This window comes from Mesoplodon densirostris, chromosome 2 (assembly GCF_025265405.1).
Source record: "Mesoplodon densirostris isolate mMesDen1 chromosome 2, mMesDen1 primary haplotype, whole genome shotgun sequence".
Classification (NCBI taxonomy): domain Eukaryota; kingdom Metazoa; phylum Chordata; class Mammalia; order Artiodactyla; family Ziphiidae; genus Mesoplodon; species Mesoplodon densirostris.
In genome coordinates this window covers 21455146-21482985 of record NC_082662.1, presented here as the reverse complement: position 1 = coordinate 21482985, position 27840 = coordinate 21455146, and the positions used below count along the sequence as shown (strand labels likewise).

The following is a 27840-nucleotide window of genomic DNA, read 5'->3' as shown; positions in this document are numbered from 1 at the left end:
CGGCCGCCTTTCCAGGCAAGGTACGTTTCCCCAGCTGTAGAGTGAAAGGCTGTTCTCTATTTTTCACCTTTCGCCCCTGGAGATGGGGCAGGACAGCACTCCGGTCTCTGAAGGGCTGGGGAGAGATGGGCATGGGTAGGAGTCCCCACCACCCTGGTAGCATGGGGCTTCAGGTACAGAACCCAGGCTGGTGGGCCACACAGTGGGCTAGTGACCAAAAGTGCTCACCCCCCAACCCCCCGACAGCTTTTCATCCCAGTCCCCTCCGGGAAGCAGATTCCAGATTCTAATACGGAAGTCAAAGGCACATGTAGATTTCTGTTAAAGAAACTGACTTTATTTAGTTGAAAAGTGTCTCCTGGGTAAAGTGAAGAACGCCCGTACAGACTGGCTTGGGGAACGAAGTGCTGCGGGGCGGAGGGGGCAGGTCTGTGACCCCAGAGAGCACAGGGTAGGAGAGAGTTCTTTCGGCCCCGCCTCTTGCTCCTTCCTTGGCACAAAGCTCACTTCACTTCACCCCACTCCAGGGGAGGAAGGAGCAGAAATGGCAGCAGCTCAGGAAGAGGCAGTCAGCTTGGGACAGAACCACGGACAAGCACTACTTCCAGACTGGAACAGAATGCAGGGATGCTCAGTCCTAGATGTGTCAGAGGTGGTCCTCAAGGCCAGAGGTCAGGAACTAGGGTACTGGTCAGAGTTAGAAGTCAGGAGGTCAGAAGTCACTCTCTGGGGTCAGGGGGCAGAGACAGGAGTGCTCCTCAGGCTGAGAGGGTGGGGGGTGGGAAGACGGTTCCCCGGAGTCAGAGTTCGGGACTTGGGAGCTGCCCTCGGCCCGCTCCACTCTGCAGGCCCCCAGGCCCTCTGAGTAGAGCTCCTGGTTCTGCTCCTTCCACCTGCGGAATTTCTCCCCAGTGAGCTCGGGGTCGCCTAGCACCTCCTCCAGGGCCTGCAGCTCCTGCAGCTTTGCCTGGAAGAGGGGTAGGGGTTAGGGCCATGATCACCCGGGGAGCGGGCAGAGCCTGAGTCCAGAGCTAGCTCTGGAGTCCAGTGGCCTAGAACCCAGCACCTGGCCCGGTCCAGCCCCCATCCTCAAATCGAGGGCCTGGCTCCAGGAACCTAGAACTCGGCCCAGTCCACAGCAGAGCCCAGGGCTGAGGGCCAGGAACCGAGCCGAAAGCCCCGAGCCCAGCCCCTAACGGTGCCCTGCGCCCGCTGACCTTGAGCGTGCTCTGCAGCGCCCGCGCGCGGTGCACTCGCTCATTGAGCTGGGGGTCTCGGTTGCGCCGCATGAAAGAGCTCCGCCATTGCTCGTGAGTGAGGGGCTGTGGCCTGCCCAGGAAGGACACGCCACCCAGCCTCAGCCCCCGTACCATTCCTTCCAGGGCCCCTTCGCTGCTGTCTGTGGGAGGGGGAGCAGGGTGAGCGTGTGCCCGCCCCCGCCCCCAGCCCTCCGTCTCGGCTCCCAGCACACACACCGCCCCCCAACTTGGCTCGGCACCTGTCGGAGGACCGAAGGAGGTCTGTGGGCTGCCCTCCGTGAGGGCGGCCATAGGTGATGTGTCTCCGTGGAGCGAACTCCCAGCTTGGGCCGGGCTGGGCTGGGGGCAGGGTGGAAGGAGAGGAGGGTATCAGTCTGAGTTCCACGCCTGCCCTTCACCCCGCGTCAGCTCCCACTCACCGAGGCTGAGCAGGATCCTGCGTCATCGTCGGGGTCTTCTGCTTCCGTCTCACTGTAGCAGTCTGGGGTGGACAAGAGTGACTGGGGAACCCACTCAGCTTCACAGGGTTTGGGCAGGCCAGGAGGTGGGCTCGGGGGAATTGAGCTCCCAGCCCCCATCCCAGGGAAGGCAGAGGCTCAGGGGAGACCCAGCCCTGTGAGGCACCCACCTTCCTCTCGGGGCAAGGGGGCGCGGCCTGGAGACCGGTACTTGGAAATGCAGGTAATGAGATGGCGCACCCACCTGTGGAGGGGCAAATGGGTCTCAGGGAGTTTCCACTTACTGTATGCCAGGGGCTTTCGCCTATATCATCTTCTAATTTAATCCTCAGAGCAACTCTGAGAGATAGGAATTCTTACTAGTTCATTTTAGAGAAGATGAAACTGAGGCTTAGAGGAGTGAGTGTCTTGTTGAGCCGTATCAGCGAGCTGGGCTCTGAATCCAGGCTCCTGAGCCCAAGCCCCTGGGCACTCCCGTGCAAGCTGTGGAGGTGAAGGGGGTGGCACTCACATGCTCAGGTCCGTCAGGGTATCAGCAGCGAAGATGAAGGGTTTGTACACGTTATGGGTGAGCTGGAACACACTGCCAGGAAGCACAGGGGCCTCACTCACCTGGGGGTGCCCATCCAGAACGCAGAGAGGCTGGACTGGGCATCCCAGCTACCTGCTGCCCCCATCCGCCCCTCCTGTCACCTACCTCTCCCTTTCTCTCCCCACCCCCAGCTTGTCACACCTCAGGACTTAACTATTTTTTTTTCTGATCTTGTCCACTTTCCAGACTGTAGTTGGAGACATTGATGAGGCCCTCAGCCTTCTCATCCTGGGGAGATCATAGTGTGAGGGTCAGCTTGAAGCCCCAATACCCTCAAGGCTCAGTCAGGCTCCTAAGGGCGGGGGAGGGGAGAGGGCATTTCCTGGGCTCTCTAACCACTCATCTCTCAGTGCCCAGAGCTCAGGGCAGGAAGCTGGGGTGAGGTCAGGAGGTGTGACCAAGGGGTGCCTCTGAGCCTGGCACGGGGAGCCAAAGATATCCAGAGAAACAGCCAAGGAAGAGGAGCCCCCTCATGCATTTGCTCCATCACAGACACAGACAAAGCTGCTTTGCAAATGCTCCTCTCCCTGCCTGGTTTTCTTTCTCCTTTCCATCTGACTAACTCTCAGGCACTGATTTTTCAGGAAGCCTTCACCACTCTTCAGGTGGACTGGCCACCTTTGCTGGGTTCCCACCCACCCCTGGCTCTTCTGCCATCATAGTTTGTGTTCCCATATTGTCCCTGAGTGTGTATTCATTCCTCTCCCCACCAGCCTGAGTAACGGAAACGGTCCAATTCTTCCCTGTGGCCCAGGGCCCGGCCCAGAGCTGGGTGTACAGTAGGCACCTTGAATGTTAGTTGAATGAATAAACAATTGCTTGAACGGCCCATAACTAGGATGAACAGATTAACAGAAGAGGAAGGAAAGGCGGGTGGAATCAAAGAGATTCTACCCGGCCTGTGATACCTTTTCCAGACCGCTTTTATACACACATCTGCTCAGTTCTCTCTGAGGAGTGTCCCCATTTTACACATAGGAACACTGGGGCCCACCTGTGACCACAGATGGGAGTGGACCGTGGAGGAGGGACAAGAGCCGAGGCCCTGAGGTGACTCACTTGCTTACCTGTGTGTGTGTATGGGGTCTCACCTGAGGCTGGCGGTACCAGTAGAGCGTGTGTCCCTTGAGCACAAACCAGCAGCGGCGCCAGCGAGGGCCCATGAAGCCCCCGGGCACCTTGCGCAGCAGGAGCCAGCCGTCACAGTCAGGCCGGCCCAGCTCCCGGCAGGACACCCGCCGGCGGCTCAGCTGCGTCGCCACGCCTGCAGCAGCACATCGCGGCTGGTCAGTGAGGGGCTGGCGGGGTGTCCCGGACCACCAACCTGCTCCCTTGCCCCCCACAAGCACCCCCAGCTGATATTTCTGAACCCATGCTCTGGGCTCAGAATGTTACACGTGTCACTTCTGAGGTGGGGATGACTCTTCCCATTTTAGAGACAGGGAAGCTGAAGATCAGAGGATGAGCTGTTTGTCCGAAGTCACAGAGCTGGCGAGAGGCCCAGGCTGGGAGCATAGGTCTGTCTGACCCCAGAAACAGAGCTGTTTCCAGGAGAGGCTGTGTGTGAAGTGTGTGTTGGTGGGGGGGTGGTCTTGCCCAGCACTGTAAAGACTTCTAAGAGCTCCTCCTATCAGGGCATCACCCCCACCCCGTCAGGTGCATTTCATACCTTTTGATTTCTTGCGACCAGGGACAGGACTCTGAAAAGACCACAGGAGGTTAGAGAAGCGTATGGGTTCAAAGCCACACACCCCTCCTTGCTGAGCCCCAGAGCTTACCTTGTCAGGGTGTTCTGGGGGCTCTGGAGCGTCTGCTACCCCAGCTAGGAGTGTGGCTGAGGGTGCATGGGGGCTGGGCAGGGGCTCCGGGTCAAGGCAGGTCGAGGCTGTCAGGGAGGGAGGAGAGAGAGGGAGCGTCCCTGAGCTCAGACCCGGGCCCAGTGGTAGGGGCGGGGTGTAAGAGTCCAGGGTCAGGCAGCCCACATGCCTTGTCCAGGGCATCTGCCGACTGGTGGGGCTTTGAAATTACCTGTCCAGGCAGCAGGGCTGGGTCCGGGACTTGGGTTTGAAGTCAGGTTGGAGGCGAAGACGTCTTCCGATGGGGCCCTGGAGAGATCAGGGAGAGATGAGGTGAGCCATGGCCCACCCGCCAAGACCTACCCGGGGCCAAGACCTACCCGAGACCTGAGCCTGTCACCTGGGAGACGGCAGGGCCGGAGCCAGCGATGGGCTCACTGGGCGTGGAGGGCCCAGGGCCTGAGGAGGGCTCTGAGGAATAATCAGAAACAGGTGATGGAGCTGGCAACAGACAGGGGTCTGAAAGCAGACTGGGGGCAGGGGCGGGCGGCAGGTACCTGTGAGAGTGCCTCCGGCTCTGGGACCTTCTTCAGCACTAAACTGACCCCGTCTGGCTCCCGGAGCAGCTCCCTCACCACGTTTTTATGGGGCCAGCCCACCTGGGGGACAGGGCAGAGGGCAGGGCAGGGATGCTGGGCGGGACTGAACTGGGCAAGAGGCTCTGAGGCAACCCGACAGCACTTGGCCTCAGAGCACTCCCTCAGCCTCCCGCTCAGCCTCACCTCGTCCTCCTCCAGGAAGCCTCCACGAGCCCCTCTGACCTGTGTGAGCTGGCTGGCCTCACGGAAGGCAGCTCCCACAGCCCTGGTCTCCCCAAGGGAACCTCCCCACCCACCGACCTGAGTTCTACTCAGGACCCCCTTCCGCCCACCATGCCCCTCCCCTCACTCACCACCACCTGCTCATTGATCTGGACAATCTCGTCTCCAGGCAGGATCTGCAGCCGGGAATCAGTGGGGACCTGGTGGGGGGTGGGATTCAGAGGGTGCACCCTCATGGGGCTGGAAGCTGGCTTGGCTGGCAGGTTGGAGGGCCACGGGGGTGGGCGGCTGAGAAGGGTGTAAGAGTCTCACCTGGGTGCCCACTCGAGACACAAAGTGTAGGCAGTTGCTGGTGGTGTAGATCTCCAGGCCCTGCAGGGCAGAGGCTGCAGTCACTAAGGGTGTGGGGACCGCTGGACCAGGATGCCTGTTAGGCACCAGGACTCACAGGTGAGTGGAATGGGGGAGAGAGCTGGCCTCAGCTTGGCACCGCTCGACTTGCTGTGTGACTTCGGGCTCAGCGCTGCACCTCTCTGAGCTCTGCCTCCTCCTCCCCTAAGGGCTGAGGGGAGCGGGTTGCAGACTTCTGAGGTATGAGATTCTCAGCAACTTTCCTGAAGCATCTCATACCTCAGGGAGAGAAGCGGGACAGGGCAGGGCTGGGGCCTCTGGTTTTCCCAACTGGTCAAAGATTAAAGCAAGAAAGTTCATGTCCTCTCCCCTCTCCCCTAGGTCCGTGTCCCAGGGCTGGGATGTGTCACCTGAGACCACACCAGCTGCAGCCCCTCAGGACCGGAGAAGGGGCTGAAGGACGGTGAGACCCCAGGGAAGTCCTCTGGGCCTTTAACATCTGTACAAAAAGTCCCTGGGTTAAGATTCCATGCTTGCACTGCAGGGGGCGCAAGTTTGATTCCTGGTGGGGGAACTAAGATCTCACATGCCACACGGTTCGGCCAAAAAAAGAAAAAAAAACAGGGCCTTCCAGCTGTGACAGTATAGGATTCTGTGGGATCCCAGAACCAGATTTCAGGGCCCAGACAAGGCTGCCGAGGGGTCAGGGGTGAGAGTTGAGAGGTCAGGGCTCACCGAAGGATCGTCCAGCGGCACGTGCTGTAGCACGGCCTTCTGCTCCAGCAGCTCCTCTGGGCTGCAGCTCAGGATGTTGTGGCAGATCCCGGCCACGTGGCTGCTCTGGCGGATGGAGAGCAGGATGTCTAGCCTGAGCCCCGTCCCACCCCATCCCCACACCCCACTCACCCCCCAGACTCACAATCCTCAGGACTTTGCTCTCCTTCTCAGCCGCTGGACAGTCCTGGAAGCAGAGTGAGCAGGGCGCACTGCCTTCGCCTGAGGGCAGGGGGATTCCCTGCAGTCCCTCCCGGCGTCCCGTACCCTGGCCCCCTTCCCAGAACTACATGGCCTTAGAGCTTTCGCCCCAAGGTCTCATCCCCCTGACGCCAGGCCCCCAGAAGTCACCACACATGCCCTCCCCCGCTCCACCCCCTCCTGAGAATCAAACTTCCTGTGTTGCCCTCGCCAGTGAGAGCTCCCACACCCCCATCACCCCCTACCCAGCGGCTGGGCCTCCTCTCTTTCTGCCCTCGCCTCTTCCAGCTCTCACACCTGATCCTGTGCTGATTCACAAGTTATAAAAAGCTCTAGCCTGACTTGGTCTCTACAGCCTGGGCCAAGCCTGGCCTCTGGTCCTCCTACCTCCTGCAAGGCCTGGCCCAGCTCCCCGCACAATTCCCCAATCTCCTGGCAGGATGAGAAGTCATTTAAGTGGGAGAAGAGGTACCTGGCAGAGGGAAGGATGGAGCAGTGGTTAAGGAACTGAGCTTAACAGTCAAGCCACTGAACCACCCTGCGCCGGCTACGCATCTAAGACTCTGATGGGTTTTGATTTGAGGTAAAGGAGATGACTGATACATCTAAAGACCTTAGTCAAGTGCCTAATAAATGCCAGGCACTGTTCTAGGCACTGGGGAGACAGACATGAAACATCTAATTACATCAATGATTTAACTTCTACTGCTATGAAGTGTAGGGAGCTCTGAGACTGTGTAACAGGAAAGGCTTCCCCGAGGAGGTGACATTAGAGCTGGGACCTATGGGACAAGCAGCGGCCAGTGAAGGGGGTAGAGAGCTCTTTATATAATGCTGTTGATGTGACTGTCATGATTACAAGCTGGAGGTGGGGTGGGAACCCAGGCAACCCAGTGCCCCTACACAGACCAATTAACCTCTTTGCCCAGTTCCACTATATCTGAACAAGAGCAAAGCTCTATTTTTCTCTCCCAGGTCCCAGAGGAAGCCAAGGATGAGAAGGGTCCCCTCACCAGTTACTCAGACCCTAGGAGGAGACCGAAGTACCTGTTGAGCCAGAAGAGGAGGGAACGGGCCTCATGCACCAGCTCCGTGGCTGCGCTGAGGACATCTGCAGGAGGCTCAGCACAGCCCCCCAAGCGACCTTGGACTAAGCTCTGGAATGCCCGGATCCCCTCCAGCAGCCCCTCTGTCAGGCTCTGCAGGTTCTCTGACTGTAGCCCGGAGCTCTGTACCACAGAGGGGCAGGTTAATTCCTGGCAGCGGCCAGCCCCCCATCAGCACCCCCAGGGTGGGTGGAAGCTGCAGCCAGTGTGGCCGCCATTCACTCACCAGGGCCCGGAGCTGTTCTACCCCTTCCAGGATGAGCTCCTGGTGGCCCAGAGGCCACACAGTTAGAGCTTCCAGGCTTCGGGGGCAGAGCTGGAGCAGGTACTTGCCAGGCAGCTCCCAGTCCTCAAAGTGATAGTCCTGCAGGGAATCATCGAGGCCTGGTGGAAGAACGAGGGTCAGCATGGGGGAGCCAGTGGGGGTCAAGGCCTTTCTGATCAGTGCACAAGTCCTTCTCCTAATGACCCTGAGACCCAGGCAGTGTTCTGCCCTGCCCATTTCACAGATAAGCCTACTGAGTTGAGAAGTAGGGTCATATAGGGCAGTGGTTCTCAAAGGATGGTCCCCAGACCAGCAGCCGCAGCCTCACTGGAAAACTTAGAAATACAAATTCTGGGAATTCCCTGGTGGTCCAGTGGTTAGGACCCAGTGTTTTCATAGCTGTGGCCGGGGTTCAATTCCTGGTCGGGGAACTAAGATCCCACAAGCTGTGTGGCATGGCCAAAAAAAAAAAAAAAAGAAAAATAGCCAAAACATGGAAACAACCTAAGTACCCACTGACAGATGAATGGATAAAGAAAATATATCACACACTCTCTCTCTCTCTCTCTCTCTCTCTCTCTCTCTCACACACACACACACACACACATGGGAATATTATTCAGGCATAAAGAAGGAAATCTCGCCATTTGCAGCAACATGGATGGACCTTGAGGGCATTATGCTAAGTGAAATAAATCAGAGAAAGACAAATACTGTATTATCTCACTTACTTGTGGAATCCCAAACACCCAAATTCATAGAAACAGAGAACAGATTGATGATTGCCAGAGGCAGGGTATGAGGGGGTAGGGGAAATGGGTGAAGGTGGTCCAAAGGTACAAACTTCTATTTATAAGTCAGTTTGGGGGATGTAATGTACAGCATGGTGACTATGGTTAGGATTCTGGGCTTTCACTGCCATGGCCCCCGCTCAAGGCTCAATCCCTGGTCAGGGAACAAAGATCCCGCAAGCCACACGGCATGGCCAAAAAAACAAAAACAAACGAATGCTCACATCTGCTGAATCAGAACTCAGGGGCAGGGCCCAGAAATTTGCATTCTAACAAATCCTCCAGGTGTTCTGATGCTGCTGAACTCATGCTTGATGGGGCTTTGGAGTCAGGGAGACCTGAGTGACAGCGATTGAGCTTAATTACTTAATTACTTAATTACTCCGTGCCTCAGTTTCCTCACCTATAAAATGGGGGAAATTAAAACACCTACCTTCTCATCATGTGTATTAAATGACACGACACATGTCAAGCACTTGGCCAACTGCCTTGGTTCATGGTAGACAATCAGTAACAGCCCCCGTATTATTATTGCCAGACTCTTTACCGTGATCCCCAAGGCCCTGTATGATCCGGCCGCCACCTGCCTCTACAGTCATCTCTTGGCGCACAGCCCCTCAAACTAGACACTTCAGATCCAGAGCACTAACTCCCTGCAGCTCGTGGAATGCTCTCTTGCCTCAGGGTCCTCAGATGTGCTCTTCCTTCTGCCTGGACTGCTCTTACAGCTCCTTCACGTCCCTTTTCATCTTACACCTTCCAGGAAGCCTTCCACAACTCCTCAGGCTGGGATGGGGGCTGCTCTCGCTGCCCCTCGCACCTCCACAAACCCCTGCATCAAAGCACTAACCTCTCCTACTTGATCACGAGCTCTTCAAGGACTGGGCCTTAAACAAGTGTTCATCTCTAATTCCAGCCCAGGCCTCTTACAAGGTAGACACTCACAAGTAAGAAAAAGATCTAGTGAATGCTTACTATGTGTTAGGAAAAATTTAAGGGCTTTATACATACTAACACATTTAATCCTCACCGAATCTAGAAAGCAGAGATACTGTTCTCATTTTACAGGTGGGAAAACATACAAATAGAGGTTAACAGTTAGCTTTCTCACTCTTTGAAGGAACCCCTGCCATTCCAAGCCAGGGTCTTTGGGGATCAATAGCTCTCCCTCATTCCCTGTGTGACATTAAGAGCACTTGACTAGGCGTTCGAGAACCTGTTGCTCCGTGGCTCTGGGCGCTCGAGCACCTCCCTTCCTGGGCACACAGCCAATGTGCCGTGCTGCCTACCCCCCGACAGACCCTGATGTTGAACTGCACGCGCCAGGCCCTCAACATGATTGTCTTATTTGATTCACTTCGTGAGATCAGAGTTGCCCTTGCCATTTTATGGATAGGGAAACTGAGACTTGTGGTCACTCAACTGGTGAGTGGAGGGGCTGGGCCTGGAACTCAGTCTGGGAGTCTGACGGCAGCCCTGAATCCCTGCTTTCACCGGGGCTGGTCACCCTGAGCCTGCCCTCAGTGGACTCCGGCTGCCCCCTCCACTCTGGCTCCTCCCTGTAGGAGGAGTGTCCTGACTCACCTCCCGGCTCCCAGCTGCATGTCAGAAGGTCTTCACTTCTCTGAGTCGGCTGACAGTCTGGGACCTCTCCCACCCAACTGGGCTCATCCCCCCTGGAGGCCTAGGGAGGGGCTGTGCTGACCCCTCCAGTCAGGCCGGGGCTTCTGCTCTCACTGGGAGCTTCGGGGCGGGGGGAAGGGAAAAGACACCCCACCGGCCCTATTCCAAAGCCTCAGCAAATCACTTCCTGGCTCAGTGTGTAGTTTTCGGCTTCTGAAAAATGGGTTTAATGAGAGCCCACTGCGCCCTGGGGCAGAGGGAAGATGAAGGAGATACAGTGGGGGCGGGCAGCTGGGGAGACACCGTCTGTGTTCCCTACACAACCACTGCCTCCCCATTGCCACCCTGGAGGCTTCTTGGGCTTCTGGAGGGATGGGAGACCCCCTCTGGGTCCTCCGGGGGGGCCCCCCGGGGTCATGTCCATTATCCTTCTGCCAGGCTCACGGCAGGCACTGTAAATACTTGTTGACTGACTAACCAACTGACAAACTCGCCAGGTCCTTTGTCCTTTTCCTCTCCCCGTCCCGGTGCCCCTCACGCCCGACGCTGCCCCAGCCCCACCCACCTCTCAGCCAAGCCGCCACCTTCCCGGGGGTCCAGGTCGCTACTGGCTCCATGGCCAAGTTCGGCTTCTCGGATCCGCACCAGCTCCGTCTCGCCCGCGCAGGAATTTCCGCTCCCAGGGCTCTGACCTGGGGAGAGGCTGGGCTGGGCTGGGGGCGGAGCCAGTAGCATACCTGGGCCCACAGAGCTGGCTGGGTGAGGCGCTGTGACAGCCATTGGCCTACTGCCGTCCACCTCCTGCCCTGCCCTTCAGGCATCCTAGGGCAGCTGGGCTGCCAGACCTGGGGGTGGTGCCACTGATGTGTGACCCAGGGGACCTCAGAGCTGGCCTGGGATCCCCGCCCAAAACTGGCCTCAAATGGCAGGGTGCGACCCTGACCTTCAAGGCTCCTCAAAAAGGGGCCAAAAAGTGAGCAGTGAGCACGGTAGCAAAGCGCAGAGGTGAGGAAGCCAGAGCCTGGGTGCAAATCTTGACTTGGCAGCTTGTTAGCTGTGTGACCAAGGGCTAAGCTTACCCACCAGGCATCACTTTCCCTGTCTGTAAAATGGATACAATAGTTCCTACTTCAGAGGGCTGCTATGCAGAGTACCTGTGTTAATAGCTCTACAATCTTTAGAACTGGTTTTTAGCCCCCTCTTTTTTTGCACCGTGGACCCTTTTGGCAATCTGGTGGAAACCCTGGACAGTTTCTTAGAATGATGCTTTTAAAAGCATAAAGCAAAATGCTGACGATTACAAGGAGGACAGTTGTTATCAAAATATATTAAAAACCACAAATTTATGATATAGTAATATGCATTTATCAGCATTAAATAACAAGACTGGCAAATTAAATTCCTTTTCTAATGATCAGCATGTTGTTACTCAGCGTGAATAACACTGAGCTGTGGAGGTGGCCTCTGACTCACCTCCTTGCACTTACTGATCAGCAAACACCTACAGATAGAGGTTGCAAGAGAGTAAGAAATAAGCTGAGTGACCAATGTGAGAGCAGATGGATTCAGCATTTGGTCACTGACCCTCTACTGGGCACCATCAATGGCAGCTATGCTGCAGGAGTGTCTGAAACAGTGTGATTTAGCAGTGGGTTCATAACTGTCACCATTTTGAGATCGTTATGAGCATAAGTGATATTTTGGGATACTTGTGATAACTACAATTTGATATGAAAATATCTGTGATTTCTACTGGTGACAAAGCCACAGATACGGCTAATATTTCAATCCATGAAGAAGGAAGTGGTAAATTTCAGTTAGCGGTTAGTGAAAATAAATATATAATTTTTTTTGCCATACAAGTTTATAGGCCCCCTGAGTTGGGAAGCACGGGTTAAGAGCTTTCCTCTAGAACAATGTCTGACACAGACTAAGTGTCTGCAGTTATCATCATCATTATCATCATCCCAGGCCAGGGGACTCCCACGACTTTGGAATCAGGCAGAATCAGTTCCACTTGTTTGAAATGAACATACACACTGTTATGTAGAAAATAGATAACCAGCGAGGACCTACTATATAGCACAGGGAACTATACTCAATATTTTGTACTAATCTATAAGGGAAAAGAATTTGAATATATATGCGAGAATATATATATATTCTTGGACTTCCCTGGTGGTCCAGTGGTTAAGACGCTGCACTTACACTGCAGGGGCACGGGTTTGATCCCTGGTCAGGGAAGTTCCGCATGCCGTGTGGTGCAGCCAAAAAAAGAAAAAAAATATATATATATATTAATATGTATTCTTATATATATATATATCACTGAATCACTTTGCTGTACACCTGAAACTAACACATTGTAAATTAACTACATCTCAATTAAAAAAATAATCAGTTCCAGGACTTTCCTGGTGGTCCAGTGGGTAAGACTCCATGCTCCCAATTCAGGGGGCCTGGGTTGGATCCCTGGTTGGGGAACTAGATTCCACACGCTGCAACTAAGAGTCCACGTGCTGCAACTAAAAAAGATCCCACGTGCCTCAACTAAGACCCAGGGCAGCCAAAAAAAAAAAAATCAGCTCCACTTGCTATGTGACTGAGCCCACCCCTTACACCTCTCTGAACCGGTTTCTTCCTCTCTAAAAGCCAGGGGCTGGGGGTGTGTGACTAGACCTTAGCTCTGTAAGGATGTCTTTTAAATATTTTGAAATCTGTAATATGAGGTAGATATGAGTTATTATTGCTTTAATTCCGTGGGGAGGGGCCTGGGAGGCCTGCCCCCTCTGTGTCACCTAACTTGGAATCTCTACCAGTGCCCCAATACCTGGCCTCCAAAGCCTGTCATGATCTTGATTGTCACCCAGAGACCTGAAGTCTGAATCTGGCCCACAGATGTCCATGTGGTGTGTGTGTTTTGTCATCATTTAACAATTTCACATACAAATTGAGTTCTCTGAAACTTGGCCAGCTCTGTTCACCCCATCCCACCTTCACACGTGGCATCAAACATGAGTGCAGATCGTCGGCTGCTTCCTTTCAAGGGGACTCCAGCTCACCAGGTCCCCACAGGACTTGCTCCCTCATTTGTGAACCAGTAGGCTTCCAATTTGCAATTTGGCCCCCACCTCTCTGGCTTTGTCCTTGGCCTCACGTCCTCAAACGCTGCACTGTGTGTATCCCTTTAACACTCCTCGGTGCTTTCCCCTTTAATGTTTTTGCCTCTTCTTACACTGGCCTCCCTGTGGCACTCTGGGAAAACCCAATAAACACAGACCTATCTCCACCATCCTGACTTCATCAAACACCTACCCTGAGCTGGCACAAGATAGGGGGGAGAAGCCAGCCAGCCTCTGCCCTCCCTGAACTCACAATCTTGTAGGGGAGAAACCAACAAGAACTCACCACGTGTACTCAAATACTCCCTGTAAAGGACTGGGGTCCTAACAACCACACCAGTGCCTTTACTCTGGGCCCCCAACACGTGGCAGGGCTAGGCAGTTAGGGGCACAGTAAATGGCAGCTTCTATTTTGAAGGTAGTTTTGTGAGTTTATGAAAGGTCTTTGGATCTATTCGCTGTAAAAATTTCAGCGATAACTAGGTCATTAAGTGGAAGGAGGACATGCCCTTTCCCCAGCATGTCCCCATCCTGTTGCCCAGGTTGGGCCACTGTTAAGTTTTCTGGGTGTTCTTCCATCCTCTCTATAGGCAGATACTCTACATGCTACTCTGGAAATATGCTTGTCCCCCCATTTTTATGAGTTAATCAATACCAAATGAAATCATAGAATAATGCCCAGCACAGTCAGCTACTATTTTTTCTTTTTGGCCACGCCACGTGGCTTGCAGGATCCAGGTATTGAACCCAAGCCATGGCAGTGAAAGCCTGGAATTCTAACCACTAGGCCAGCAGGGAACTCCCAGTCAGCTACTATTTTTTAGCACACCTCAGACAGCTTTCTTTTTTTTTTAATGTTATTATTATTTATTTTTATTTATTTATTTTTGGCTGCATTGGGTCTTTGCTGCTGTGCACAGGCTTTCTCTGGTTGCAGCGATCGGGGGCTACTCTTCGTTGTGGTTCGCAGGCATCTCATTGCGGTGGCTTCTCCTGTTGCGGAGCACAGGCTCTAGGCATGTGGGCTTCAGTAGCTGTGGCACGCAGGCTCAGTAGTTGTGGCTCTCAGGCTCTAGAGCGCAGGCTCAGTAAACGTGGCGCACAGGCTTAGTTGCTCCGCGGCATGTGGGATCTTCCTGGACCAGGGCTCAAACACGTGTCCCCTGCATTGGCAGGCGGATTCTTAACCACTGCGCCACCAGGGAAGCCCTCAGACAGCTTTCTTAAGATGCAGATCTTTTATTGTCCCCAAGCTGAGATAAGGAAGTCCCTACAGGAACTCCATCTTGGGGAAAGGGGTGGAATGTGCCTTCCCCCAAGGTAGGTGTGGTTGATCCAACAGAAACCAAGTGAAAAAGGCCTATTCCTGTTTGGAGGGGGTGCTAATAAGGCACCCAACCCCTCCTTTGCTGAGAGCTGGCTGGTGACATCCAATCATCTGAGGTAGGGTTAGGGCCATGACCAGGGCTGGGAGGCCCTCCCATACCTGGTCCAGGCCTGAGACTTCTCAACACTGCCAGGCAAGGCCTCTCCTGCCTACCCGGCCTGGACTCCCTGGTGGGTGGGGGAGGTGCTGCTCAGGCCTGATGCTGATCTCTCCTGACAGCTGCTCCTAAGGCTGGCAGGGCGGGCAGGCGGGGGAAGGGACAGATTTAAAGGTCTAGCTGCCCCGCCCCCTGTCAGACCTGGGAAGGCAGACGCTGGTGAGCATCCTCTCTGTCCTGATTTCCACTTCTTGGCACCATGAACGCCACTGGTACTCATTCCCGCTTCCATCCCACAGGACGTCAGGAAGACTAGCAGCACCCACCATGCGATTTCGACGCCTGACACCTGGCTACTTCCGAGTGCTACAGGTAAACACCCCAAATGGTGGCTTCTGGGACCGACCCCTTCCTCCCCCTACCATGGCTGGGATGATACCCAGCAGCCAGGCTGTCACGTTCCCTGCCGCCTGAGCAGCCAGGGCCCACATAGGCAGTGAAGCGAGAGGGATTGGGGTGGAATCTCCCTGGGGCAGCAATGGTATCCATATCTCCTTCCCTCAGCTGTAGCTTCTCAGCCCCTTTCCACCCCCCACCCTCCCAGAAGCCTCAGCTGACCCCTCAGGTGGACCCTCTGTGCACCTCCAGATGCAGATAGCCGGGGAGCTGAAGGCAGAGCCCCGGAGTCCGCTGGTGGGGATCGTGGCTGCACTGCTGGCTATCCTCGGGCTGGGCGGCTCCTGCTATGCTGTCTGGAAGATGGTGGGGCAGCGGCGGCCGCCACAGGCTCCATGATGAAGTGGGCAGCCTCTCACCTCGGCCCTGCGGGGTAGGTGACTCGCGGGGGCTGCAATCTCAGGAGCCTACTTCTTTTCTGAGGGGGGGGGGTCACTCCCTGCCCTCATTGGAAGCAAGGTAGTATAAACCTGATCCTAGCCATCCCCCCCACACACCTGGGCTGCAATGGGGGGCTTCGGCTCATATGCCAGGATCCCTGAAGAAAGGAAAGGATGCAGGTTCTAAAGCTGAATCAAGTAGGGAGCAAACACCCTGGACCCTGTACACAGGAGTAGAGAGAAACCCTTACAGAGCTTGAATTTGGAGGAGTGGCCTGGAGGTTAGCGAGTCACAGGCAAGTCCTCTTTATCCAGTTCTTTTATTGGGAGGGAGGGCACCCGGAAGAGGCCATCTACTTCCCAAACCAAAAGAGGCTGGCATAGTCTCTCCCAGCCTGGCCCTTGCATCATTGTCCATGGGCAGCTCCTCTGCCTTGCATCCTCAGGCCGTGTCAGGTAGACGTGTCCATCTCAGGGACTGCGGTGGATACTTCTGTGGGCACTGCCAGCCTTTGGGGAGGAACATAGGAACCCATACCCGCTGCCCTCTCTGCTTCTTCCTGACTGTAGGGCTCCACACTCAGCTGCTTCAGCCTGGGAAAAAGAACAGGAGTTGAGAGCTGACCAGATGCAAGCCCTGTCTGCCCGGCACACATCCATCAATCCTCTCCTTACTCCTTCATACCTTTTCTTGTGGTCTTTGGATCGGAAGTGGGTCTTCAGGTTGGCAGAATCGATGAAGTACCTCCTGTAGGGATGGGGGGTAAGGAGGATAGTTAGAAGGTGATACCTCTCAGGTACGCCTATTTCCCTGACCCTAGCTCATTCCCTGATGCTAGGCTCCGGGCTTGAAGGGATGGGAGGCCGGCAGACCCACTGGTCCCAGGAGAAGAGACCCTGCGCGTCCCGGGACCCGGATCTCACACCCCTGGCCCGTACCGCGGACCCTTCTCCTCCTCAGGCTGGGCCCGGCCGGAACTCACGCGCAGGCCAGACAGCGATGCAGGCCGCCCCCTGGCAGGTCGGGATCGGGTTCCGCGCCTGGGTCTGGCCGGGGCCGTGCGGCAACCTGGGGCCGCAAATCGCGGTGAATCTCATCCAGGTCTGGCTGCCGCCGCTTCGCCTTCATCTGGCGGGCCAGGGAGTGCGCTCGGTGCGCGCCCGTCCGGCGGGAGCGACCCATGGCGGGTGACAGCAAGACTAGGGGTCCCAGAGCCGAGTTGGGAGAACACGTGTGGGCGCTTCCGGACTGCTCAATGACGCCTTGGGACGCCCTGGGAATGATCAGGCTCTGCCAGACCGCCTCTGATGACGTCACTTGCGCGGGCCGCGCCTCGAGCGCCCCCAGGCGGCCGTCGACGTCAGTGACGGAGCTCGGGGCCGGACCCCACGAAGCGTCCTCTTCCGTCGCTGGAAGGGCAGGGTGGTGCGTTCCCTGGGGGGATGCCGGCCCGTCCGCTGCCCTGCCCGCCCCGCCTGGCCCACAGCACCGTCCTCTGGCCTTATCACCCCTTCCTGGTTCCCAGATCTTAGACTCCGCGTTGCGGGTGTGTCGGGGGGATGCTGCATATTTGGGAGGCACTGAAAAATGTCTGTGATGTTAATAAATTAATAAATGAATGAAAGTGAGTAAGTTTGGGATCCCGGCCCCCACAGAAATACATCTAGTCCCTGAGAAAGCCCTCGCCACTTCTCACCCCTCCCCAGTTATTCCTCCCCAGAGATCACAGTGCTTAGGCGTACTGTCAGACTCAAGAGGGGTCGGCTCCTCTCACAGGAAAAGGAGATGCTCACAGAAGGACCTCCCATCTTTGAGCCCCTTCTCTGAGCCCTGGACTCCCAGGCGTGGGCTGGCATCAAAGGGAGAGATACAGCCCAGGTGTTGTGTGCTCAGAGTGGGGAGAGGGCCAGAGAGCCTTTCCCCATGCACCAGAGCCTGGTGCCTTCCAGGCTGACCAGAGGAACTCAGCAATAATTCAGGAGCTCCGGGTTCCTTGGAACCTGTTGCCAGGAAACAGGGAGACCAGCACGTGCATCCCTGGGGAAAGGAATCAGTTTCCAGCCCAGACAAAGCGGTGAAATGTAAGCCCAGGGCACCGACTGGGAGCCTTGGGACCTTCCCACTCCAGTTCACAGAGGCTGAGTGCAGACACAGGGCAGAGCCCTGTTGAGGGCACAGCTGGTATGGCTACAGTCACAGGGGAACCACTGTGGGTCCTGAGCCCAAGGACTTTGTAAATGGAATTCGTGAATGGAAGAGGATATTTCTGGAGCCATTCCAAATGATCAAATTCAAGAACTCCTAGGCCCAGGAAGGAGGCTTCTGTGGAGGGAGTCTTCACTATGTCTTCATTATTCTTGGCGAATATGGGTCAAGACGAGGGGCTGAAGTGGCAGAAGCTGGCTCTCACCACAGACTCCTTTGGATCGGGTTCACCTGCTGGGCACTGTGCCATCTGGGGAGGCTGGTGCATCTTTAATGAGGTCACCTGATCCCTGGGACAGGCTCTCAGCCTCACCAAGTTCCTGAAGCCAGACACACTGGGTGCCTCCTGTGCCTGGGTGCCAGGCCCATTTCCCCTGCAGCCATGAACCAAACCTTCTGGAAAACCTACAAGTCCAAAGTGCTACAGACCCTGAGTGGGGAATCTGAGGAGGACCTGGCAGAGGAGGTGGGTACTATCCTGCTTGCTGGATGGGGCATGAGCAGAGGGGCAGCAGGAGTGAAAGATACTAAGAAGGGCAAGGGACTGGCTATGATAGAGGGAGAAAGAGGGATTTGTGCAGAAGCAACTGGCAATTCATGGATGACCAATGGCACGGTGCAGTGTCAGAAAGTCAGGACGCTCCAGAAAACCAAGGAAGAAAAGACTTGGGGGGCACTGGAAGAGTGGTCACTGTCTCCAAAGATCTCAAGGGCTGCCACACGGAAGGGATCCTTTTAGGACCCATGCGCAGTACCCACGCAGATACACTCAGCTTGACACAACTTTCTGATGGGCAGAGCTGAGCAAAAGCAGGATGACTCGCCTTGAGAGGAAGCAAGCCCCCGGGAAGTAGGGGAAGTGGCACTTGTACACTGAGGGTTACTGTAGCAGCAACAGAACAGAGCCATACTTGGACCATGTTTGTTCTGACATTTAAAAAGAAAAATTGAAAAGGCTCCAAAACAGTCTTACCTCTGGAGGCTGTGATAAATGGCAGTTGCACAAACAGATATGGCAGAGGCAGGAACTAGTGCTGGGGTGTGTGTATGTCAGTGTGAACATGTGTATGTCTACACAGGTTGGTGTCTAGGGCTGGCCCTGTGTAGAAGTATCTGTGGGTCAGTATTGGGATTGGCGTCCGTGTGGAATCCCCAGTTAAGGTGTGTGTGCAGGTGTGAACCGGTTACAGGTATTTTCAGGTGTGTTTTGGGGGGGCAGAAGTCTACAGAGGCATGCAGGCATTCGCAGGTACTATGTTTGTATGGCATGTGTGTTTGGGTGTGTGTGAACATCTGTGTCTTGGTGTCTGTGGATGGGTGGAGAGGTTCTGTGTGCTGTGAGTGGGCCTCCATGCAGCTGTCTTCAGCTGTGGAAGTGCACAGGTGTGAATGGTATAACTGTGTAAGTGTCCTTGTGTAGGTGCCTCACAGCACATATATCTGTGTACATACAGGTGAAGAGTTGTAGCCATGTGGAGGCACGCTCCTGTACAGGTGTGTGTCTATACTGGCATGCAAGCCCTTGTCCACATGTTTTGCAGTGTGTATGCATGTGTTTGTGGGTGGGCAGTATGCGAGCTCAAAGGTGTCTGCAAGGATTAACTATACAGGAAATGTGTGACAGGTAGCTTTGCATAGAGGTACAGCTGCGTGTATTTTTGGAGGGTGTCAGGGGCCTAGGTGTGCGTCTTGTTCCATGGGGTTTGGGGTGCCAGGTCTATGTGTACCAGGCTAGCAGTGGGGGAGGGAGGTCATATTCCTCTGGGGCCTCTCTCATGCTGGGTAGGGGTCTTGTGTCCCAGAAGGAGAACCCAGCGTTAGTGGAGTCTGACGCAGCAGAACCAGCTGAAGAGGCCTTCAATCCCATGTCACAGCTGGCCCGCCGGGTGAGTTCTCCCTTCTTCCACCCCAACCCTGGGGAGCCTGGCAGAAGCTGCTGTGGAGTCCTGGGGGGTGGTGCTGGGGCCCCTCCTTGACTCCCAGCCCCTCTCTCTCCCAGGTTCAGGGGGTTGGGGCGAGAGGCTGGCTGACAATGTCGTCTCTGTTTAACAAAGAAGATGAGGACAAGCTGCTGCCCCCAGAGCCCTGTGCTGACCAGTACGTGTGTGTGTTGAGGGGGTCTGGGATGGGCCTGGGGATCCCCTTCTCCCGTGTCCTTTCCTTCTGGTTTGTTTGTCTTTCTGACTACCGAGGACTAGGGAGGGCCAGCCCCTGGCTGTTTCTGTTTCTCTCAGCAGGCAAGAGGCCCAATCAGCATATCTGGGAGATTAGGTTAGATCTCAGGAGGAATTTACCAGCTGTTGGGATTGAGATGCTAAAAGGTATTATGGGCTCTCTCTCCCCATCCATGTGGGAGGGGTCATCTCCCTAGAAGAAGGGAACCCAGGAGAGAAGCTTTAGGTGTTTGCAACAGAGAGTGGTTCAGATCAGTGGTTCCCAAGTATTGGTCTAAACCCTCATCCTCCCAGGGAACTTGAGACAAACACAAATTCCCAGACCCTCCCTCAAAGATTTTGATTCAGCCGGTGTTGGCTGAGGCCTGGTATCTATATTTTCAGCGAGCTCCCTGAAGACTTGAGGACAATAGTTTAGGAACCACTGTCTTAACAGGCCTTTGATGCTGGGGGCATAGAGGGTCAGACTCTGGGCCTTGTCTTCCTCCTAGCTCTATTCTGTCACACACTCCATCTCTGCCCTTTCCTCCAGCCCAGTCACACTTCCCTTTTGGCATTCCCCTATTCCTTTCTTCCCTAGGTTCCCCCTGACCCACCCATCTCTCATGCCCCAGGGTTCCTTTTCTCCCTCCTGCTCACTCCCTCTCCCTACCTCAAGCCTCATCACTGCTCCTTGATTGCCCTCCCCCCACATCTACTTGCTACCTCCCTAGTCCCCCTCTCCCGTAAGCCTTTGATCTAGGCCTTTCTCCTTCCCTCGGGGTCGCTCCACCCATCCTTCTCCCCAGCGTCCCTCATTTTTCTGGACCCTCTTTTCCTCCATCCCAGAGCCAGACCCCTGTCCCCGCCCCGTCTCCTTCCCCAGGGCTCTGCCCTCGGGTTCCGGAACGACCGCCCCGAGTCTGACCCCGCCCCCTCCCCGGATCTAACGTTCCCATTCTGGTCCCACAGTCCCTTCGCATCCTTCCGCCCGCCCCTCTCTCAGGGCTCGTCCTCCTCCTCCACCTTCCCAGACCCTGCGCCTCTGGCTCCCCTCCTCTGGCCTCGCCCCTCTCCTCTACCGTAAACCCCTGACCCCAGCTCTCTCCCCAGGGATCCTGATCCCGGTCCCCTCTTCCCAGACCCCTCACCTAATCCCCTGACCCTGTCCCACCCCAGCCCCCTTTCCCAGTGCCTCTGAGCCCTCCCCTTGCCTCCAGGCCCTGCCCCCAGTCTCCCGGGCCCCTCCAGCCCCTGACCTCACCCGGGCCCCACTGGCCCCACTACTGGCCCCTTGACCCCGCCTCCTGTCCTTTGTCCTCTCCGGGGCCTCTCGGCCAGCCCCTGACCCCGCCTCTCTCCTGCAGCCCGCTGGCGGCGCAGCCCTCCTCTCCGCCGGCGGCGGAGACGCGCGGGACCGGGTTCTGGGACGCGTTCGCCAGCAGGTGGCAGCAGCAGCAGCAGCAGCAGGCGGCGGCAGCGTCCATGCTACGCGACGCGGAACCCACTCCGGATCAGGACCCTGAAGCCGGGGACGAGGCCGCCGAGCGCCCCGAGCCGCGGGAAGCCGATCCCGCAGCCGGCTTCAAGTGGGGCTTCCTCACCCACAAACTGGCCGAGTTGAGGGTGAAAGCTGCGCCCAAGGGCGACTAGTCTGCCGGCCTAACTGGGCGACCGCCTCTCCCCTCCCGCGATAAAAAAAAAACCCTGGCCCGACACCCCGTGTGACCGCGTGCTTTTGTCCATACGGCGGGGAAGGCTGCTTTTGGGTGGGCAACCTCAGGGCAGGGTCCAGCTGGAGTGGTCCTCGCCTTCTCCCCCCACAAACGTACAAGGAGAAAATGACCAGAGACCTCCTAGGTATCAGGATAGATTGTGTTCGACTTAGGGTCCAACTTTCCAGGAATCTGGGGAACCCTAAAGGACAAGTACCGCCGCCCTGTCCAGCCCCTTTTAGTTCGACAAACGTTTCCTGTGGCCTCGCTACGTGGGCTGTCCCTGTACCAGGGGAAGGTCAGTGACTAACAAGAGAACCCAGACTACCAGCGGGTCCCACACAAGGTGATAAGGTGAGGCACAAAAATAAGGCTGTAGCTGGGAGCTCAGAGGAGATGACCCCGGCTGGGAAATTCAGGAGTTCCTGAGAATGCGTATATGTAATCTTAGAAGGATGAGTGGAGAGAAAGGGGAAGGTAACCCAGGCAAAGGGAGGCGGCCTTGAACAAAGACTTACAGGTGTGAACATGTGAGGAAAACAGGTGACCTTGTTTGTCTTTGAGGGAAAGGAAGACGGTGACAAGATGTGAGGCTGCGGGTTGGCAAAGTCCTGGTTTGAAGAGTCCTTTATTGTCCTCGATTCTGGATCCTCCACATCTCAGCCCTTCATATCTAGTAACCAAAATGGGTAGCAAAGCTCCAGGAATGGGAGCCTTCGGGGGCTGGTGAACCCCAGATTTCTGGAGCAGACCCCTCCCCAAAACTCCACAAACGCGCGATTCCCGGCTCCCAGCTCTAATTTGGACCCTCCTGGGGGGTCGGTGGCGGAGACGATCATAATAGTGTTAGTGCCAATTCGGTAGTGGTCATAGCGGCTTCGTTTATTGAGCACTTTCTATATGCCAGGAACTTTGCCAAGCGCTTTGTGACCATTTCAAATATACTTTGATCACCGAGAGGTGTGTCTGCGGTCCCGAGAGGCACAGTCTGCCTGGAACCCACACTCCAAAAACCCTCGCGCGTCTGCTCTGTAATCCAGCCTCTCGACTCCTTTAAATAACTTTTTGACTTTATTCAGCAGGTTCTCTGATCTCCCATCCCAGTCCTCACTCGCCCAGTCTTCACTAGCCTCCCGGCCTCCACAGGGGCCACGAGGCCGCCCCCTCCCCGTCCGCCGCCTGCGCTGGGAAGGGCCTTGAGGATCTTTTTGTTCCATCCTCCCAAGGTTCATGAGGGGAAACCGAGATCCAAAGGGAAGGGTTTGCCCAAAAGCACCCGGCGCGTGAGAGGCAGGGTGTCCCCACCCGTGCCTGGGTCCAGCCCCGCGCTCACCCCTTGCCCTTCCCCGGACCCCGGACTCCACCAGAGCCTGCTCACGAGCGGCGGCAGTCACACCTCGGACTCGCGCGGCGGGCCGCGGGCGCGCTGGCAGCCGTACAACCACTGGATGACGCGCGCGTTGCGCTCCACCACCGACACCTGGGGGCGCCCGTCCCGCGCCGAGCCCGCCGCTTCCGAGCCACCGCCCTCCGCACGCTCCCGGTGTTCTGCGCCGCCGTCGCTGGACGTCCAGTCGCTGGCGTCCCCAGAGCCGGGCGGCGGCGACGTTCCGGGCTGGGGGCTGGTGTCGGCGCCCCAGCTCTGCGGAGAGAAGCGCTCGGCGCCCAGCACCTCCACCAGCGCGCGCTCCAGACCGCAGTAGTTGAAGAAGCGCTCCTTCTCCGACAGGGGCAGCGAGCACGTGGGGCACAATGCCCGCTTTCCCGCTGCTTCTGGGGCATCTTGGGGCGCGGCCCAACCCCCAGGAGCCGCGGGTCGCTCCGTTGAGCCTGGGCTGCTTGAAGCGACGTCTCGGGGGGCGCCCAGGAAGAGGCGACGCACGAGCCCCTGGCCCTTGGCGTTCTCTTTGTTCACTGAAGCCTTGCAGTCCCGCTTCTGGCGGTAGAAGATGAGGGAATCAGGCCTTGGCAGCCGCCTGCCACTGCCCCGGCGGGCAGGTCTGGGCGTCCTGGGCGATGGAGGGGGCCCCAGCTCGTTGCAGGGGTGCGGGGTGAGCGGCCCGGGACCCCCACGCAGAGCTGGCTCCTGGCGTCGCGCTATCACCTGGTGCGTCTTGACGTACTTGGCTTTGTCGGCCTCCAGCCTCTCCACAGCGCTGGGGGTCCGTCCCCTGGATGGGGTGGAGGGAGAGGCCAGGAGCATCTTAGCAGAACTGGGCAGGACAGTGCCCCATAAGCCACTGGAGGTAGGCAGATAGTTGAGGAGCTGAGAGCAATTGGCTGGGGCCTCCTGGGACCTGCGGAGAAAGAGGAATGGTCAGGGGGAGAGTAGGAAATGTCCCTGCCCGTCTCCTGCAGGCATTCCTGGGAATAGGCTCAGCCAGCCACCCCTCCCCCATCCAAGTCAGCCAGGTGCCATGCCCAGGGGTCAGAGGCTCAGGTATCCCTCCCACGCCCGTCCCTCAGAGACAATGGGCAGGGGCTCCCTGGCCACCCAGAAACATATGCCCCTTTGAGGGTGCCCCATTCTGGCCACAGGGCCATGCCAAGCAAGCATCAGCAAGCAGGACACTTGGAAAAGGAAATGGGGCTGGTCCCTGCCCAATTCCCGAAAGTAGCCTCAACCGGAAAAAATACCTCTTCCCAACCTAGCAACTTTGAGTCCAAGACAAGGAGGCTTCCCAGCCACATGCTGGCTCCAGCAGGACCCACCCATCCCGCCCCCAAACACAGAGGTCAGGGATATAACCACAGGGTAGGAGCCTCCAGTAATTGCAGCCAACTGCCCTGCCCAGGCCCAGCAGGGCCATCAGGGAAAGAGAGGGAGATGGTCACCAGGTCACTTCAGCCAGCTACCTGCCACCTGCTCTGTGCCCCCTGCGAAGGGAATTCCACAATGCCCAACTGTATACATCACCTTGTTTACCTCTGCATTTCCATTTCATAGAAGAGAAAACTGGCCCTGAGAGGAGGAGGCTTGTTCAGGTCTTACTGAGAGTTTGGGCCCAGGACTGGAACCCAGATCTCTTGCTTTGCAGTCCAGAACTTGTTCAAAATGAGTATCTCACTTGCCTGTCAAAACTTTCCTCTATGTTTTGCTTCTATTCCTGCTGCTATAAAACCAAGCACTTTCTGCTAGAGATTGGCCCCTTATCTCACTAAAAATTTCCTTCCACTAATTCTTCCCAATAACCTGCGTTCCCAGAAATCTGCCCTCAGGGTCCCTCATCCTAAAACCCGTGACCCTTCTCATCCAGCTCCCTTCTGCTGGGGAAGGGGGGCTGGAGGGGTTGTAAATCAAGAGCTGACAGTTCCCTTGGCAGTAACAGAATGGGCCACCCACACGGCTCAGTACACTCTACCCCATCCCCGTTTCCCTGCTCCCCCCATCCTCCATTCAGCTGAGAGGGACACATCAGTTCTGGGGGCTGAGGAGAACTCGGGTCTGCAGGCAACAAAGGAACAGAACTTGCCAGGGATGGGGGGAGGGGAGCCCTGGTAAGGGGCCTTGGGGCAGAGACTCTGCCAACCCTACCCACCCCAGGGCAGTCTGTGTGTATACACACACACACACACACACACCAACACCCACCCACTCCCCCCCCACACACTTACATACACCCATCTAGGGTCTAGCAAGTCAGTCCATAGGTAGTTGGTGACTGGGAAACCAGGCGGCAAGGAAAGCCTAGCAGTGCCCTCCTTCCTGCCTCCCAATGACTAAACTTGGCAATAGGTCAGATTCCAAGGTCCCAGGAGGGCACTGTGCTTGTCTGACTTCAAGGGTACCCTCCCGTCCCCTCCTTCTCTTCCGAGCGCTGTGCAGGAGGCTATAAAAAGTTCCTAAACACAGGGACGAAAATAGTTTGCTGTCCACTGCCTCTTCCCTGCCTTCTGGGCTGCCTTGGTGCCCAACCACAGACATTCCACCCTAGAAGCCTGGCAGACATCTTTGTGCCCGCCATCCCTTTGCCCACCCTCTCCCAGTACTGGGGTTAGTGGTCCGAACTTTGCCCAAGCATTTGGCTTTGGATGCAGATGCAGGCTAGGGGACTGTGCTCACTGGCTTGGTGCCAGCCTCCTTGCCCTTGGGTCCCTGGGTGCCCTCCCACCCCAGCCCTGGGCTCAGGATGCACTCACCTCTGCATGGTGAGGCTGAATGCCAGGGTCCCCAGGCAGGTCCAGACTGAAGGCAGGAGGGACAGCAGGGACTGGAAGTAACTTTGGTGGCAGCCAAACCTCACGCTACACAGGAAAAGCCAAGAGAGCCTCCACCCCCCCCAGGTTAACCCTTGCCTTCCTGACCTGGAGCCTGGCCTCTGTTAACTCCTTCCTGGTCACAGTCTCAGTGCTGGAGAGGACCTTTGGACCACATCCAGCTCCTTTACTTTACAGATGGTCAAACGGTCCCTGACAGGTTAAGTGATTTGCACAGAGGCACAGTGAGCTTGGGGCACAGCCAGCACCCCAGACAAGGTCTCCTGATTCCCAAGCTTCCTCCAGAGGCCTGGGGTGGGGACATGCGATTCACGTGGGGTCAGCCCCCTCTGCTGGGCCTTGGCAGATCCTCCTCATTCAGATAAGAAGGCGCAGGGTTCTAGTTAACCAGCTTTTCCCCTCTGTAGCAGGTTGAGACCTGTCCTGGTCCAGGTGTGTGGATGGTGTCAAGCTTGCTCTCCCGAGGGGTGAGGCCAGGAATCTGCAACCTAAAGGCGGGGGCAGTGGTGCTGCAGATGTGCTGGGTGAGCCCCTCCCAGCAAGTCTTGGCATGAAGGTCACAAGGGAGCCCATTGGAGCTGCCTCTGCTCAAGGTCCTCTGATGGCAAATGGGATTGTCTGGGAAGAGGTTGATGAAGGGATGATTCTGGGGCCAAGCCTGGGTAAAGGACCTCCTTCCTTCTCTGCCCCCATTGGGAAATTCTAGAGCTAGCACAGCTTCTTATTTGACACCTCATGTCTCAAGGGGGAGCCCAGGCTCCACAATGCTGGTTCCAAGAGAGCCCCTCTTCTCTCCCCAGTGGGTAAACTCTGCAGTACCCAGAGCTCAAAGACCAATGTCCTTGCCAAGAGGTTCCTGCACCACCACCCCATGGCCACTTTTCACAAATCCTTTTCCCTCCCTTCTAGCACTTTTTAATGTTTGCAAAGCACATTCACACCTGTGCTCTCTGATCTCCTTTGTCCCTCCCAAGGACCCTAAACAGAGGACCCAGCAGGAGTGACCACCCCACTTTATGGGTAAGGAAACAGGATTAAAGGGGGGTACTTATTTCCAACCCAAATCCACTCTTTCCACTGTACCTTCTGCCTGTCAAGTAAGGTAATAAGTCTGAAAACCAAAAGGCCCATCTCCTGGTAAGAGATTTTTATTACCTAGTTAGAGGGAGTATTTTTTTTTTGTTCATGATAGATAGTTCCATATTGTGTTGTTACAGCACTCTACAAAATGCTCCCATATACATTATCACAGTTCATCCCCAGGACTATGTTTCGGAAGTAGGTTTGTTATTTTCTCCATTTGACTGCTTAAGAGACTGAGGCTCAGATATGTGAAATGACTAACCCAAGCTCACACAATTAGGAAGAACGGCTAATTTTTATTGAGAGACTAATATATCCTAGGGCACTGTTCTGAGTACTTCACACAATGATTAACACATTTAATCCTCAAAACAACTCAATTATTTTCCTAATTTTATAGATGAAGTTTGCAGGTGCAGGCCAGTAGCCCTGAGATCTGGTCATGAAGGGGTTAAGCATGAGGCCGGGCAGGGCCCAGCTGGGATGCTGTCAATGGCAGGAAACCTGGCCTGTGAAGGAGGGGGAGGATGGGGCTGTTGTGTCTGACTCTTATACAACCCCCATCCCTTTGGTCTTAAAGGAGCATCCGGGTTGGGTGGCAGGGCAGGCAGGGGCCTCCTTCTCAGCTCCAGACAGATACTGGGCTACAGAAAGAGGGGGATTCAGAGTACAATGCAGGTGCTGCCCTGGGGTAGCCCCCAGTCTGATGAGGGTGACTAAAAGTGAGCCCACCTCCCCTCAGGAGTGCTCAGAGTAGGGAGACACAGCCCCAGCCCTGGGAGTCCCCAGTCAGAAGGGCCAGACACAGCCCTGCCCTCAGGAGTCTGGGGGTGGGGACTGGTCAAAGAGCCCTGCTTTCAGGAGCTCCCAGTCTGAGGGGTGATGGTACCCTATCCCAGGATGTCAATAGACACATACTACCATCCTGGAGAGCAGAGTCATGGGGGCGAGGTTTGACTGGATTGGCTTTCGGCTGAGCGAGCCCT

General features: G+C 56.1%; 5 protein-coding genes and 1 non-coding gene across 6 annotated transcripts; 3 read left to right on the top strand and 3 right to left on the bottom strand.

The window, feature by feature from the left end:
• Positions 1-712: 712 nt before the first annotated feature.
• Positions 713-10654, bottom strand: CNKSR1 (connector enhancer of kinase suppressor of Ras 1). The gene is made up of 21 exons (XM_060081143.1): positions 10603-10654; positions 7585-7742; positions 7300-7481; positions 6640-6724; positions 6197-6238; positions 6013-6117; positions 5239-5298; positions 5058-5126; positions 4663-4764; positions 4506-4576; positions 4338-4414; positions 4088-4194; positions 3979-4009; positions 3401-3573; positions 2464-2537; positions 2229-2300; positions 1888-1961; positions 1679-1740; positions 1499-1598; positions 1218-1399; positions 713-967 (listed from the first exon to the last, which is right to left on the bottom strand). The coding sequence occupies exons 1-21, from the start codon at positions 10652-10654 to the stop codon at positions 713-715; spliced, it is 2133 nt and encodes a 710-aa protein (XP_059937126.1).
• A 1555-nt stretch (positions 10655-12209) lies between these two features.
• Positions 12210-12281, top strand: TRNAV-UAC (transfer RNA valine (anticodon UAC)). The gene has a single exon. It is a non-coding gene; the product is annotated as a tRNA-Val (tRNA).
• A 2689-nt stretch (positions 12282-14970) lies between these two features.
• Positions 14971-15438, top strand: ZNF593OS (ZNF593 opposite strand). The gene is made up of 2 exons (XM_060088704.1): positions 14971-15015; positions 15292-15438. Exons 1-2 carry the CDS (start codon positions 14971-14973, stop codon positions 15436-15438), a joined length of 192 nt encoding a protein of 63 aa, XP_059944687.1.
• Positions 15439-15780: 342 nt separating this feature from the next.
• ZNF593 (zinc finger protein 593) lies at positions 15781-16768 on the bottom strand. Its single transcript, XM_060081128.1, has 3 exons — positions 16463-16768; positions 16165-16227; positions 15781-16073 (listed from the first exon to the last, which is right to left on the bottom strand). Exons 1-3 carry the CDS (start codon positions 16660-16662, stop codon positions 15932-15934), a joined length of 405 nt encoding a protein of 134 aa, XP_059937111.1. The 5' UTR covers positions 16663-16768; the 3' UTR covers positions 15781-15931.
• Positions 16769-18067: 1299 nt separating this feature from the next.
• Positions 18068-21491, top strand: C2H1orf232 (chromosome 2 C1orf232 homolog). The gene is made up of 4 exons (XM_060081114.1): positions 18068-18151; positions 19488-19571; positions 19685-19782; positions 21206-21491. The coding sequence occupies exons 1-4, from the start codon at positions 18068-18070 to the stop codon at positions 21489-21491; spliced, it is 552 nt and encodes a 183-aa protein (XP_059937097.1).
• Positions 21492-22943: 1452 nt separating this feature from the next.
• On the bottom strand, positions 22944-24493 carry FAM110D (family with sequence similarity 110 member D). Its single transcript, XM_060081100.1, has 2 exons — positions 24480-24493; positions 22944-23850 (listed from the first exon to the last, which is right to left on the bottom strand). Exons 1-2 carry the CDS (start codon positions 24491-24493, stop codon positions 22944-22946), a joined length of 921 nt encoding a protein of 306 aa, XP_059937083.1.
• Positions 24494-27840: the final 3347 nt, after the last annotated feature.